At 31.3% G+C, this 17,126-nt stretch overlaps 1 protein-coding gene across 1 annotated transcript in view; it reads right to left on the reverse strand.

Moving 5' to 3' along the window:
• Positions 1-9,335: 9,335 nt before the first annotated feature.
• Positions 9,336-17,126, reverse strand: part of LOC143053940 (PAS domain-containing serine/threonine-protein kinase-like) — a 36,388-nt gene continuing 28,597 nt past the window's right edge. Inside the window, exons 16-20 of the mRNA XM_076226752.1 lie at positions 16,622-16,756; positions 15,559-15,758; positions 10,848-10,981; positions 10,102-10,242; positions 9,336-9,442 (exon numbers count right to left, since the gene is read on the reverse strand). Coding sequence (XP_076082867.1) covers positions 9,342-9,442; positions 10,102-10,242; positions 10,848-10,981; positions 15,559-15,758; positions 16,622-16,756 — 711 coding nt within the window. The 3' untranslated portion in view covers positions 9,336-9,341. The remainder of the gene's footprint in view (positions 9,443-10,101; positions 10,243-10,847; positions 10,982-15,558; positions 15,759-16,621; positions 16,757-17,126) is intronic.

Consider the following 17,126-nt stretch of genomic DNA (forward strand, 5'->3'; position numbering starts at 1 on the left):
TAACAACTTTCACACAGATAGATATAATCCGAATTATGTTATTATAAGGACAATGGGACATCTTTGTCTTCGCACCGCTGACCGCTGCGGAATACATGATTTAAGGATGATTTCATTCGTAAATGCATAATTTTACATTTGTTACAGAACGTCTGCTAATAGTTTAGTCAATAATCCTTTCCTGCGTATTGGTTACAAATTTCACATGTTTCTATAGCAGACTGGGCCATTTCACAATTATTTCAATATATCTAAAACAAGAATTATATATATATGCTATAAAGTAACCTAACTTCGAAGCAACACTAATCAACCAATCCCGGCGGGTTTTTTAACCAACTTTCAAAGGATAACATCAAATATTCGCCATAGTGTCCTATATATAGAAAGAGAGAGGTTATTAACTTATTTGTTTATTAATGAAATGCACCTTTATACCCCTAGGGGATAAAGCATATATAAACAATACAATACACATATATACACAATGCAAAAATTATAACATATTTAAAAAAAAACCATCATATATCTTTTGCCTAACTTCGATCCATTAAAATTTCTGGTTACTATTATTTCAAACTAAAACAATTGAAGACTTGTTTGGTTTAGATAGACATCAAATATTTTTTTTAAACAACAAGCAAGTGATGAGAAAAGTTCACTTGACCCTTTCGTGCCAGGTGAGCTAAAAAAAAAGGCATTATGCAGTATATATGTGTTAACGATTTTGATTGCTATATTCACTCATATACTATAGTGGTGTTCAATTTACAGTGGATGTAAGCATTTTAATATAGCCAATCGTACATCATTCATCAGAGAAAAATGCATATAGTCGGCTGAAAAGTCCCTTGCATGTAAAATATGAAACAATACAAATTAAAAAACCGAAATAATTTTATAACAAAACCATAGCCTGTTTCTATCATTCTTCTCACATTGGTTCAAATGTTAGTGTTCCAAGTAAAGCATAAAGTTTAGCATCGAACTCTTCATTCATGGGTTCTGTTACGAGTTTTATATTTGAAATGGTTGGCGCTTTAGGAATTTTAATGTTCATAATTTTTGGCTCCAGAGATTGTAACGACTGTATTAAATTGGCAATATCTCGTTCGTTTTTCATCTCCTTATGTAATTCAGTCAGTTCTTCGATTTTTCTACTGCATTCATTGACATTTTCTATAAATATTGCAACGTTTGTCTTTTCAGCTCTTGTATGTCGGCAAATACGATCCCATTGAACAGAAAAAGCTTTTGATAATTTAGATTGTAATAGACGAGATCTTTCACTCACAACATTTTCTATAGTCCTGCAATTGTCTTTAAAAACGGCGATTTCATTTTGTAATTTTGAAGTTAAATTTTGCGCCTCGTGGATTTTCTTGGAATTAGTTTTCAAAATTTTAAGAAGATTTTCTGTTTTCTCTGCTATTGAACTAGAAAGGTTAGCCATGGAATGACCTTGATGAATGGACTCAGCGCAAAGTCTGCAAGCAGGTTTATCACATTTTTCACAAAGATATATATAATTCGAGTTATGTTTATCACAACATAAAAACGGATTCTTTTGATTTTCACACTGACTGCTTCGGAACTTGTGATTATGCGATGATTTCATCCTAAGATGCATAATTTTACAATTGTCACAGTAAATTTGTTCACAGTCTGTGCAATAGTCCTTTCCTACATCCTTAGTGCAAATTTCACATGTATCCATTACCGACTGCATGAACCATTTCCTGATAAACATGGTTAACAGATATATGTATTAAAATATAAATAGTACAAAGTTATCATAATTGTTGACCGTCTTATCACCATATGAAGGGTGGTACAATTAAATAAATATAAAATGGTGTAGCCTTACTCTCCGCCTTATTGTCTTTTTACTGTTTAAAACGTACCCTTACATAAACAAGGAAGAGAAAAAATAAGCATTATTTAAAGGATAAAAATAAATGTTCAGTCATGTTGTCCTAAATTTAAAGGAGTATGGATGATTTCTTCCGAACCAAGAAACAACAGAAAAGAGAACATTTAGTAATATCGTACATCCTAAGATGTCATATATACACAAATAATTAAGACAAAAGGAAATTTTGATATAGTTTGGAATGGGTTATATTTTCTTAATTCATAATTGGACTTCTTTGAATGGACCAATCAAAGTCTAGTTAACAAACAAAAACTCTAAAAAAAAACTTCTGGATAATTTTAAATCTCGATCTTTCTCTGAAATTAATTCTATCAAAACTTTAGATTTTTCCACCCTTTATACCACCATTCCCTGTGTGAAATTAAAAAAATCTCAAAAGGAAATAACCAACAATTGCTTACACTATAAATTTATTACTTTGGGCTGTGACTATTATTATAATAGTCCAAGCTTTGGGATACAATACGGCATATTATGTCAATAGATAGTGAACAAAAGGTTAAACATGCTACACAGAGGAGCAATTGATCAGTATGATGGAGTTTCTTATTGACAACATATTTGTTGAACTTGAAGTTAAGATTTTTTCAACAAATTGTCGGAATTCCTATGGGAACGAACTATGCGCCTCTCTTTACCGACCTCTTCTTTTTGTCATATGATCATAGCTCCTTCAAACACTTGTCAAAAACAAGAAATCATTTAATGTCACATTCAGATATATTGATTAAGTTCTTTCCATAATAATCCAAACCTATCTGCTGCGGTTCCATTAATATATGATCCAGTACTAGAAATTAAAGATACAACAGAAACGACTTCCACTGCCCAACTTTTAGACCGCAGAGCGGAAAGTTGATGAATAAAGGGTATATCAAAAGAATGTCTCGTTTTTGTTTAGAAAATAATTCATCGAAAGATACCATGACCTTGTTTATATTCTAGTATATTCTGTATCAACTTTACAAATAATACAAGATGGTCTCGATGTATTGATTCTAGGTACTGAAGTTGTTTACTTATCACCTAGTTACGGTGTTATAGTATTCTTTTATGTCTTTATAAATTATTACTTTTACTGTTGTCTGTTTTTGGCAATATCCAGTTGACAAAAAGTTAACAAAGCACTATAACAATGATGGGATGCTTAAGTACCGAGCCACGTCAACTGGATATTGCCAAAAATAGACAACAGTAAAAGTAATAATTTATAAAGACATAAAAGAATCCATTCATTAAGATGTTTGAACTTTTTATTTCACCTATGCTTATATATAGGGTCTTTCTGTTTAGAATTTTCCACAGAGTTCAGTATTTTTGTTTTTTAACTTTTTGATATTTCAAATTTGTTATCATTGCATGTTCTACTTTACCAGTGTAAAGCATAAAATATTCAGTTAAAATCCATAAAATGTTTGTTAGAATATTCTTTTCAAAATATCTGTTAATATTTGCATATTTCTTGTGCATCTGCTTTCTTAATTTATATGCGCACAAATAGTGGTCTGGTAAGTTTTTTTTTGTGGAGTGAGTTGTAACTGATAACATTTATCTCTAACAAGACAAACATTTTTGTTTCAATTAGAGACATAATTTAGAGCAACAATAAAAGACAATGAAAAAGGTCAAAGAGGTCATGTAATCTGCTTTTTGTCGAACACTGCAGAAATAATAAAATATTTTACTGTAATGCTTGGTAATATTTGAATTGCATAACAAATGGACGTGACATAATCTAACCATTAGAATATCGCTGGCAAGGTTGACTGAAATTGATATAGCTTAATTCATACAATTTCATTAGCTCCTGTCTATGCTTCTATATGGAGCAAAGATTGGAAAGCTGTTACAATGAACTCGATTCCCCACTGGCAGCAATCTTGGATGATGGATCGGCTACAAAGTAACAACACTTGGCCAGCACCTCATAAGGAAAGGACTATTCATGCTATGTTTGATTTCATTCAATTCCTTGGTTCTCTAAAAGAAGACTTTTGTATGCATTTCCCATAGGGTCCTATGTTAAACTAAGCCCCCCGCTTGCAACCATCTTGGATGATGGATCGGAGACAAAGTAACAACACTTGGTCAGCATCTCATAAAGAACATTCATGCTATCTTTGGTTTCATTCCATTCAGTGGTTCTCTAAAAGATGTCATTTGTATGCATTTCCCATAGGGTCCTATGTTAATCTAAGTCCCCCCGCTGGCGGCCATCTTGGGTGATGGATCAGCTACAAAGTAACAACACTTGGTCAGCACCTCATAAGTAACATTTATGCCATGTTTGGTTTCATTCCATTCAGTGGTTCTCTAACAGAAGTCATTTGTATGAATTTCCCATAGGGTCCTATGTTAAACTAATTCCCCCACTGGCAGCCATCTTGGATGATGGATCGGCTACAAAGTAACAACACTTGGTCACCACCTCATAAGGAACATTCATGCCATGTTTGGTTTCATTCGGTTCAGTGGTTCTCTAGAAGTCATTTGTATGCATTTCCCATAGGGTCCTATGTTAAACTAAGTCCCCCGCTGGCGGCCATCTTGGATGATGGATCGGCTACAAAGTAACAACACTTGGTCACCACCTCATAAGGAACATTCATGCCATGTTTGGTTTCATTCCATTTAATGGTTCTCTAGAAGAAGTCATTTGTATGCATTTCGGGCCAGGTGAGCTAAAAATACTAAAAATTTATTTTGCAATAAACATTATCTTTGTAAGCCCATTTTAAACAATATTGTATATGAGATATAAACATGTGAAATTTTGCCTTTCAGCAAATCATTCACCTACATATATATGATTCCTTTATGGATTGTATCCAAAACTAAATATATTAGTTTAACCTAGGATAGAATTTTTGGTACGACTCGGAACTCGTTTATGAAGAAAAATACATAAAATTTGTTTTAATCTATTTAAATCATAGTTACTAGTTATTTGTAAATGTTAATTGTGGTCTAATATTAAGAAATATGCAATGATGTTTTTTTTTTACTGGTGTCTTTGTTTTTAAATGATGTTAGGGGTACTTTTGTTAAAGTCATGTGAAAAGAGTGAATGGTGAAAAATAATGTTTATCTAAATCTTGAACCAATGCATGTTTATATCATAAACTTAGTCCTCTGTGCATGATTTTATCATTTTTTACGCAAATATATCATATTATCGTCATTTTTTTCTCTCTCAGTCTGAATTAACAAATTTGACTGATCAGTAAATGCTGTGTTTTGAAGCCGAAGTTTACCAATTGTCACCTTATAGTAAACAATCAACAAAAAGCATGGGTATTGAGCACATGTTTAACATGTACAATCAGATAATTGTTTATTTAAATGACAGATTCATGGGTATTGCGATAACCAGATTTTTACAAGGAGGGTCACGCTAAGGTCACTGTGCATACAGAAAATATGTCTGCAAATTGCTTCATGGAAGCAATAAATTAAAAGTAAGTTAACTTCTTCTAAATGTGGACAAATTAAAGAATTTTTCTCAGACTTTAAGCTTTTGGTGTTTTTCTTTTTTTTACCATGGCATTTGTCCAGTTTATTTTCAACTTGTAAATTTGAAGGTCCCTTTGGTATCTTTCGCCTCTCTTATACAAATGGTAACAGGCATTAGTAACAAAACAAAACACCAAATCTAGTTTCTCTAAAATAAAAAAGTGTTTTATTCACCATTATATACACAAGGCAATAACTGGCTATACTGATACAACATACAATAAATACATTGTTTTATGTACATCACTTGTTAGTACAAAACCTTACAACCTTTACTTTAATAGTTTCACCAGTATCTAATTCATTCATGATTAGTTATCCAACTTTGCATAACTTTTTACATAAAATTCAAATATATGATTATTAACAACCCTTGATATACCAGCCTTTGAAGTAAAATAACTGAACAATTCAAATCCATCAAGTTAAACAAAAAATCTTCCAAGTTCCAACAGTGTCTTCACGTCAAAAAGAAAAACTATAAAAATTTTATACAATCTGTTGACACAAACTTCTGATACATTGAGAAATGGCCAAATGTCTTTGGAGAGGAAAAGAAGCTCACTTTTTTGGAACCAAAAACTACATAAAGCTGTCATTATAATCCCTGATATTAAACCACATTTAAGGGGGCTACAGAGTATAAATCAATTTTTTTTTCTAATATAGGATATCGCTATATTTTTCATAAATTAACTTTATCATATACTTAATAGAAAAATGAAGTAAACAAATGGAGTCGCTGTTCATTTAAGCTCACAATCTGCCTCCAAAAGAAGCATACATTTTTGTTAATTTCCTTTTTCTCTGTTGAACAAATAAGAAATTGAGGTAATATCGAAATGAAAAAAGAATTGAATTACAAAAATCGCTTAAATTTTACAATTATTTAGTTTATGAACAGCTTATTTGAAAACAATAATAAAAAATAATGGTCACCGATGAGTTAAAAAACATATTTCAATTTTAATGCCAAAATATGGCATTTTTGCAGCAAAGGGAGACAATTTGCAGCCTTTTCAATGGTATAACCATTTTAAAAGTCTTCTAGGGCCAAACGGAATTGATTTTTTTGGGAGATGTTTGTACCATATCATATAGTAATAACTAATAGTGTAATAAATATACTTTGTATCAAAAAATCAAATGTTTGATTTGTTGATGAAATTTTTGTACCCGCAAGCCTAATTAAGAATTTTGAAATGGCAAAATTGAAAATATGCAACTCAAAATGATTTTCTGTTTATAAATTCTGTCATCAACAAAAAATGCATGACATTAAGTCGAAATCATCTGGTATTGCTGTTACTTATAAACATTTATTGATTAAGGATGCTGTCTGTTACTATACATAGATGTCTTATTACAATAGTGTAGCAATAGTATTCTACAAGGCTAACCTGGAGTACATACCTAATGCTTGTCTATACAATATAAAACTACCAGTAATTATGCAATCATATACATCTTTTAACCCATAGGCAAAATACATAGAATGTCTTGTGATGCAGTAGAAGGAAACATATTGGAAATATCACAGCATATAAAAATTCTATATCAATAAAAACATTAAAAATTGAAATACACACAAATGTGACTAGGATTTTATACAATGGACAATAATATACTAGCAGACCCTTTTACCACTGACTGCTACAGCATGCATAGGATAAATATATTAGTTTATTTTTAATGTAAATATTCAAACTATATTTCATGTACATATACATATATTTTAGTATAACAATTCTTAATTCAAGAAAGTAAAAGATGCAATCTAGCATTACAATTATTTTGTTTATATTATGCCCTTTTAAGCTTGTTATTTTTATAGACTTCTCATCCTCAAAAGTGTATTATGTAATACCTTACTCTCATTTTTTTTAAACCCAATATACCTGGAATAATTTTTTTTGAAAGTCAAGAAAAAATTGTTATTTTTTAATGTTGCTATATATACAGATATGATAACCACTATCAGATGCAAAATTTTAGAAGCTAATAATTAGAGTACATTTGCATTAAATTTTACATTGGTAAAATAAACTATGTTAAATTGTACTCTTATTCAAATGATTCTTCTAAAAGTTTCTTTGAAATTAAGACTAGTCAGGTCCTTAAACTCATTAGTTCAAACCCTAATGAACACTCTCAACTTCTGGTTTATCTTTGTACTGTGTGCTCTTTTCCAATTTGATTTATTAAACATAACTTTTAGCTATTCCTATATATACGTTGTTTCTATACACAAATTTGTTATCATTTGTCATGGAAATTTATTACATAATTCCTATTAGAACTCACGAATTTAAAACTTATTTTAATATCATTTCTTTGTTTCAAATTCGAAACAGTACTAAAACAAGATTACAATCACATGAATAATGTGATGTTTTAACCCTGTTACAAAAAGTTATTAAATAACTTTTTCAAATTGCATGTAAAATCTTTACAATGTATATATGTAACACCAAAACATTGCTCAGAAATTTATTGTTAATTTAGAAATTAATGCAATGTTTTTATTATTTTGAAAAATTCGACAGATTTATTATCAAAATAATTTAAACTCGCATAATGATTTTTGTTTTATGAATTAAACAGGATTTTTCTCAATATCGCAAGAATCAAAATTGCATTTTAGTCTAAAATAACAAAATTGCAATAGTAAATGCACACGATAATTTCTGAATTTACAGTATCTCTTTATCTGAATAAAATTGAGAATGGAAATGGGGAATGTGCCAAAGAGACAACAACCCGACCATAGAAAAAAACAACAGCAGAAGGTCACCAACAGGTCTTCAATGTAGCGAGAAATTCCCGAACCCGGAGGCGTCCTTCAAATGGCCCCTTAACAAGCTATGTAAAATTGATAAATCTGGTCGGCTAAAAATGTCAAACGCTATCAGTATTAATTACCCGAAAAAGATAGGGTATATCAGGGTAGGAATTTGTCTCAAAGCTGACGTTAACCTGTAAGTAGTTGTTTACTATTAACACTGTGCATACATTTTCACACACAAGTGAGCAACTACAATTAAAAATTTACATATTGATATATCATTTTTATCTCAAGACTTTCTTTTGAAGAAGAAAAAAGTAATAGTTAACTAGGTGGTTTCGTTATTAAAAATCTTCATAAAAATATCCACCAAAAGAAATATAGTCCTTACTGAATGAATAATAAAAATAAAGGAAAAATAAATTCTATATATAGAAATACGATGATATGAATGTGCATTTATCAATGCAATTGTTTTGCTTGTATAATCGTATAGCTTATTCTTGAAACATACTTTCAAAACAAAACTACTTTAAAATTTTTTCTCATTTTTCATTTTAAAATACCCAGGAAAAAAATGCAGATGAATTTAAACTGATATATCATTATCAAAACTTGCATTTTACATACTATATAAAAAAAAACACTTTTTATTCCTATCTTTTTCAAAATTGTATCACTTAATCCCACAAATTTCTTCGTTGAAAAAAAATCGCATTGATAAATGCACACATAATTTCTGAAATAATCTTAATCACTTAGCTGTTCCAGAATTAATTGTATTGGGGCATGGTTGGCGCTTTTTAAAAAAATGGACAGGTGGTTATTTCATAACAATATTTTAAACAATTATTAGAAATAAAAAGTTATGTATGGGCTAAAATAAAAAGTTCTTCCCCCTCCGCATACATTTATTCCTGAAACAACTCTTGTACACCATAGGTACTCTTTGTTTATCTTTCAGGAAGTGAAGCATTTTTCCAAAATTGTTATTAAAATGGCACTATTTTTTAAAATAATTTCTCCCCTCATATGCACTATTATATTCTGTTTCATGAGTAGATTTGGTGATTTTTGATTTTGGCAATTCTATCAGCACAATTTTTATCAACTTGGTACTAGATTACTGTGTTTAAGCCATTTTTCATGTGTTTTGTGAATGTCTGGAGAGTCCATTCTGTTATCTGATGCAGTGTTCCCATGAAATTCTGTAAATAAAAAAAAATACATTGGGATAGCTATATATATATATTTTCTTCTTCAGTAAAGTCAATGTTTTTAATATTGTGCCAATTGTGACAAATATTTAAAAACTTACATTTTAACTTTTGAATGCATTATTTGAATCTAGTGTTTCCTGATATTTTTAATAATAAATCTTTCATTCTTGTCAACTGTTCAACTATCACAATGATAAATGCATCAGAAATCTGAATTCAAAGTATTTTTATAAGAGATTTATTTTTTTTCACCGATTTTGCAATTATGATAGTTGTAACATTAACGTCAATGCATAAATATTTTTTTGTAACATACTGACAAATCCAAGTATCAGCCAATAAGAATAAGGTGTCTGGTAGAGATCATACGTTACAACTTATCTTTTTTGTCAAGCTGCTAACAAAGTATATTTTGTTCAGAAGTTCAAGAGAAAATTGTGAGGAAATTGACAAACAGACGAACAGATAAGGTGCTTACAGTATAAAATCAACTCATAGAGCAGGGTTACAACACTAACTAGACTGAGCAACTTCTATGCAAACTTTGTAATTGCATGGTTTTATGAGAATAAACTATTTATTCTAAAGTACGGATATAACACTCCTAGAGTGAGGGTATACAACTCCTAGAAAGAGGTAGAACAAACCTGAATTAGGCAATACATCCTCCCACTTGTACATAGATATATCTATTGGTTGGTTAACCCACAGGTCCTTCTCACAGTCCTTTATACTGGTCCTCTTTCTGGGATCAGGGTGTAGTAAACCCATCAATAAAAACATCAAGGCTGTAATTAATAATGAAATCATTAGAACTGACCATAGCAGGTGTCCAACTTTTTCTTTATAAATCTTAAAATTATCTATATCATACACTCTTAAGACTGTAATTAAGAAATAATAAAATCAAAGAAAGAGGGGACACAATATGGAAACCCAGTACATATTATTGAAAGAAAAACAAATATTGGAGAAACTGTAACTTTTCTATACGAAACTGTGGAACAGTTATTTAAGTTCACACTTATTTTTTTTAAGAATTGAGCAGACTTCATCAATTTTAAAACAATGTGTTGCAAGTGGTATTTAACGCTACAGGGAGATTACTCTGTAAAATCAGCTGAACTTTTATCTTGTTCTATTATTAAAGATATATTGAGCTTCTCAATGACTAAAATTGGTATTGGTCAACTGCTATATATCCAATGAAATTTTCCCACTAATTCAAGTTTATTAATTTTTTTTATATTTTTGTCAAAGGGTCAAAGTAAACATTTTATCAAAATTTTATGAAAATTAAAGGAACCAAATCAATTCTAGTCTAGGTGTTTAGTATGTAACCAACAAAGAACATTGCAAAAGTAACAATATGTTATATAAATCAATTTCTTACGTCTAGATACGACAAACGGTGGTTTCAAAACACACTGTATTGTTTCATCCACATCAAAGAAAGGGTTCTCTCCAAATACCAAAGTGTATAGTGTCACTCCCATGGACCACATTTCTAACTCAGGACCTTTATATCTACAACAAAACACATTTTTTTATACATATTATTTTATCTTGTAATTAACATCCTTAATATTGTGAACATGTTTATTTAACTTTTTCCTCTTGACAAATGAGAAAAAGATAACAAAATGTATGTACTATTTGATGGCTGACAATTGAGAAAAAGATAACAAAATGTATGTACTATATATTTGATGGCTGACAAATGAGAACCAGATGCTCCGCAGGGCGCAGCTTTATATGACCGTAGATGTTGAATCCTGAACGGTTGGGGCAAGTATGGACACATCATTCAAGCTGGATTCAGCTCTAAATTTGGATTGTGATTAAATAGTTGACACAGCATAGGTTTCTGACACAGAATGAATGTGGTCTAATAAACTTAAAATTATTTTTTTTGCCTTTGAGCAATTCACTATGCTGTTGAATATTAATCCTCTCAAAAAAATGTTTCAAGAAATTTTCTTTTTATTTATGAAATCTGAAGTGAGAAAAATTGAACCCCACAACCCCAATTTTTTTTTTCTTCACATCCTCCTTTCCCTCATTCCAAAACTGATCTCAATTCAAATTTCTAATGGAGTTTGCAACAATAACTACTCATTTAAATACATAAAAGATTAAAATGTAAAAAAAGGGCTTGTTATCAATGAACGGTAAAGATTGTTTTAATTTATCAGTTGGTAGTAAAAGTGAATATACATTGTATATTGTATAAAACAATGATTTAAGTTGATTCAACTACTATTCTGGACAAAGAAAGATAACTCCAATTGAAAATTTCTTGCTATTGCACAATATTGTGGAATTAGATATTTCTTGCTATTGCGCAATACTGTGCAATTGAAAATATTTGCTATTGCACAATACTGTGCAATTGAAGATTTCTTGCTATTGCGCAATACTGTGCAATTAAAAATTTCTTGCTATTGCACAATATTGTGCAATTGAAGATTTCTTGCTATTGTTGAATACTGTGCAATTTAAAATTTCTTGCTATTGCACAATACTTAATATAATAATTTTGGATCCTGATTTGAACCAACTTGAAAACTGGGCCCATAATCAAAAATCTAAGTACATGTCTAGATTCAGCATATCAAAAAAGCCCAAGAATTCAATTTTTGTTAAAATCAAACTAAGTTTAATTTTGGACCCTTTGGACCTTAACCCTTTCGCCGATGAGTCCCGGTTTACCGGGATTCACGCTTCAGACAGCTGACGATGAGTCCTGTTTTACCGGGATCGGAATACCTCTTTTATGTTTCCCACTTAAAACAGTGCAACCATGAGTTATCTTTCTTTGATGAATACCCGGATGAAAGTGTAAACATGGCGCTTCCGTTTGTTGAAAACCGTGTCAAAATCAGAGGAAATTTACGGAATTTACGAGAATTTGAAATGAGGGAACATTTTTTTTGAAAGAATATGGAAGAATTGAAGCCAAACTAGTATGCTTTTTTGACATAAAATGTCGTTTTAAGTACAAAACACTTGGAATGGACATCGTTCAGTGTGAGGAATTTGTACAGCCTCATAAAAATTTTCAAAATTTTGCCGTTTTGGGTTAAAAAATTACGATTTGGGGTCAAAGAGCAGAATTTTGAGAATTTCACCTAGAAAATGCCGAAAATTTGAATATTTTAAGAAGAAAAAATTATTAAAACATGAATAAAACTGTGAACATGGTGTTAGTGAATGAAATAAATACACAAATAACTACAAATAAGTTTTTATTGACATTTATTATGAAGATCTCCCACTTGAGTAATAGTAGCCAGGGAAGCCATCGTCTCAGAGTAGCTTCTGTCTGGGCAGCAATCGGTGAAAGGGTTAATGTAGACCAATTTGAAAACGGGACCAAAAATTAAGAATCTACATACACAGTTAGATTCGGCATATCAAAGAACCCCACTTATTCAATTTTTGATGAAATCAAACAAGTTCAATTTTGGACCCTTTGGGCCCCTTATTCCTAAACTGTAGGGACCAAAACTCCCAAAATCAAACCCAACCTTCCTTTTATGGTCATAAACCTTGTGTTTAAATTTCATAGATTTCTATTAACTTATACTAAAGTTATGGTGCGAAAACCAAGAATAATGCTTATTTGGATCCCTTTTTGGCCCCTAATTCCTAAACTGTTGGGACCTCAACTCCCAAAATCAATCCCAACCTTCCTATTGTGGTCATAAACCTTGTGTTTAAATTTCATTGATTTCTTTTTGACTTATACTAAAGTTATAGTGCGAAAACCAAGAATAATGCTTATTTGGGCCCTTTTTCAGGGCTCACGCTACCAGGCGACTTGGGCGAAGAAGTCGCCTTCCTGCCGACCGTTACTTCGCTTTCCCCGACCCCAAAAGCGAAATCAAGTCGCCCTGTTCTTGAAGATACTCGCTTTCAGTCGCTTCCGTCATCGGACATTTTCAATTTTTACCAAGTTGATGAAACATCAATTTTTTATTGATAATTAAAGAAATTCAGACATAAACGATTCATTATCTTTTAATAGAAAAGAGGTTGAAGCATTGTCTTCGCAGTGTGTAGCAGGTTGTTTGATAAAAATACAACTTTTTATCACTTCATGCATTTTTGCAAGTTTCGGTGCTTGTTACTCAAAAACGTACATCAACCTAAATTTCGGCGGCAAAATAAGTTTGTTACTTCATTTAAACGTGATAAAAGTTGCCTCCAGTAAGGGCTGTTCCAGAAAATACTATGTCCCCCCCAGGGAAGGCAATTTTTTTAAATATTATGTGGGTGGTTGTATTTGAAATACCAAAATGCAAAGGGAGTGCTGTTCTAATTAAATTTTATTTCTGTGGGTGGTGGGGGTTAAAAAAAAGTGCCGTCCCTGGGGGGGACATAGTATTTTCTGGAACAGCCCTAAATGTTTAATCCATTTATTGCATTAAAAACGTCATGTTCCTTTTCAAATAACTTGTCAAACATCGTTTATTTTTGTAAATTTCTTGCATTCGTCCGCCATTGACCGATTTCTAAACTACGGATCTGAACCGGACCAGCTATGACCGAAATTCGTACTTTTACAATAATTACTACGGACGCACGGACAGAACAGCTGACAGAAGAATATTGATCCCAAAGGGAAAATTTACGCATTCCACACACATTAAGAGACTTTTGGTTACATCTAATAGATTAGTGTATATAATTCCCTATATTTTTTATGGATTGTTTCAAACTATTGATTAAAGTTGCTTAACTCTGAGACTATTATACTAATTTCAATATATTATGGCCCAGCTTAATAACTTTTATATTTTTTTATGAGAAACACTGAATTTCATACACAAGATAATTTTAAATTAAATTGTAATAATGATATATTATAATTTCTTTACATTTTTTAAAATAATTTTTTTTTTAGTGCTAGATATTTAGTTGGAATAAGTTTCTCACAAGAACCTTAGTAAAATTTAAACAACTTTTAATTTCAAATGTTACTTTAATTGTATTTTTTTTTACTCAGATATGAATTGAACAATATAAAAAGAACATTATTTACATATGGCCCTTTATACTATTGTAAAATCCAAACATTGTAGCGCACTGCGCGAATGAGCACTTCTCTTTCAAATCTCACCACTTCTCCCTATCAGTTTCAAAAAGAGAAGTCACTTCTCTCTATAATTCTGAAGTAGTGTGAGCCCTGCCTTTTTTGGACCCTACTTCCTAAACTGTTGGAACCAAAACTCCCAAAATCAATCCCAACCTTCCTTTTGTGGTCATAAACCTTGTGTCAAAATTTCATAGATTTCTATTTACTTAAACTAAAGTTTTAGTGCGAAAACCAAGAAAACACTTATTTGGGCCCTTTTTGGCTCCTAATTCCTAAAATGTTGGGACCAAAACTTCCAAAATCAATCCCAACCTTCCTAATGTGATCATAAACCTTGTGTTAAAATTTCATAGATTTCTATTCATTTTTACTAAAGTTAGAGTGCAAAAACTAAAAGTATTCGGACAACAATGCCAACGTGATACCAATATACGACCAAAAATTTTTCAATTTTTGCGGTCGTATAAAAAGATAACAAAATGTATGTACTATTTGATGGCTGACAAATGAGAAAAAGATAACAAAATGTATGTACTATTTGATGGCGAATTGAAAATCAATACTAATTGGCTTCAAAAATGTCTAGCTACAATTTATCACATCTGCTGTCTAATTTGATGCTATATCAGAAACAATATTTCATTACTGCTATAAGACAGATAAATGGTGATTCTAATTTTTGAAAGCCAGTGTCAGTAACAAGCCTCAAAGAGTGCAGTAAACATTTATTTTTCATTTTTTAAAACAGTTCTATTGGCTGATCTATATTTTGAACATATTGTTATACACTGTGGGTTCATTTATTTTCGTGGGTACCAATTTTTGTGGATTATTACAAAGTTTTTATGGCCGTGGATATTTGATTTCGTGGTTTTGCTGAATTCTACATACAAACCTAAGAAAAATTTGTTGGAAATTTCATCTTATTTGATTTCGTGGTTCACCTGTACCCATGAAATTTGATATTCAACAAATAATAATGAATCCACAGTAAAACACCTACTTATTTCCCATTAAAACTTCTGGACTGCAGTATTCCAATGTTCCACAGAATGTCCCAAACAGTTTAGTAGTATCCAGGTAGGCGGCAGCACCAAAGTCAATCAACTTGATCTGAAAACTCTCGTTTAATATCACATTCTCATCTTTCACGTCTCGATGTATTATGCCATTCTTGTGGAGGTATGATATCGCACTAACCATCTGAAATAAAGAATTATTGTATATTAGAAATTACTGCACAGAACACAAAGGTTGTGAATAAACTCATCAAAGATACCAGGATTAAAATTTCATATTTACGCCAGACGCACGTTTCATCTACAAAAGACTCATCAGTGACGCTCAAATTAAAAAATGTTAAGAAGGCCAGAAAAAGGTAGGAAGTTGAAGAGCATTGAGGACCAAACATTCCCAAAAGTCTTTTCAAATACAGCTAAACTAATCTATTCGTGAGGTAGAAAAGCTCCAGTATTTCAAAATTTCAAAGTTCTATTAACAGTTAATTTATAATTAATTTTCTCATAGAATAATGAACATGTGATTTCTATGAAGACTGCAATGTAAGTAGATTATAGTTGGGTTATCTATATATATATATATTTTTTTTACAATTTCAAATACAGTACATCGATTTGAAGTATTTCTACATATACAATGAAATTGTCAAATTATATTGAAGCAATGTTGAAATCTCTTCAATATTCTCTTAAATATTATATAAGTACATGTGTACTCAGTGTTGGGTGGTTGGTGAGGTCTATTATACTGTCCAATATTTTTGGTGATTTTTGTTGTTCTTTCGTGTATCTTTAAAATTTACCCCCGCAATGTAAAGATGGCAGACAACCCTTAATTTTCGAGTTCAAACACAATTACAATGACCTAGAATAAAAGAGCCTTCATAGACCAAGATCACTGGTCTTCAAAGAAAATGAAATAAAGCATTGGCAAATTTTCATTTCAAGGCAGTAGCGTATCCAGGGGACATAAAGTTGGAACCCCCCCCCCACTTTTTAAAATGGCTGGATCCACCCCTGCAAGGTATGTTAAAAGTAAAATCTTACCTGTTTAAAAATATAACTAGCCAATGTCTCATCAAGTAGAGGACTCCTGTCAATAAACTCAAACAGATCCATTCCACTACCATGTTTCTCCATCACCATTTGTACATAATCATCATTCTCAAATACATCTATCACCTGTAATGTACAATGGTAGATTGTTACAAAGTTTAGCATTGAAAATTCACTAGTGCACAGTTTTCATGCTTAACCACAAATCCTAGGGCCATGGCTTATAAAATTGCTATCAGGCTTGTAAAATTCTTCTCTACAAGCCAACAGAAACCAACTAAAATTTTCAAAAAATTGAGCTTCGGGCTTGTGGACTCAAAAGTTAATCATGAAGGCTGTGCATAGCAGAATTTTTTATTACTTTTTATATTATGACCTGTACCTTATTGCAAACATATAGTTCACAGTGTGTCTGGGTGCAACTTACTTTTTTACCGTGATCATCAACAAACAGTGTTCCCACAACATGTTTAACCTCACCACATTCTGTATGTGC

This window comes from Mytilus galloprovincialis, chromosome 12 (genome assembly GCF_965363235.1).
Source record: "Mytilus galloprovincialis chromosome 12, xbMytGall1.hap1.1, whole genome shotgun sequence".
Taxonomy (NCBI): Eukaryota; Metazoa; Mollusca; class Bivalvia; order Mytilida; family Mytilidae; genus Mytilus; species Mytilus galloprovincialis.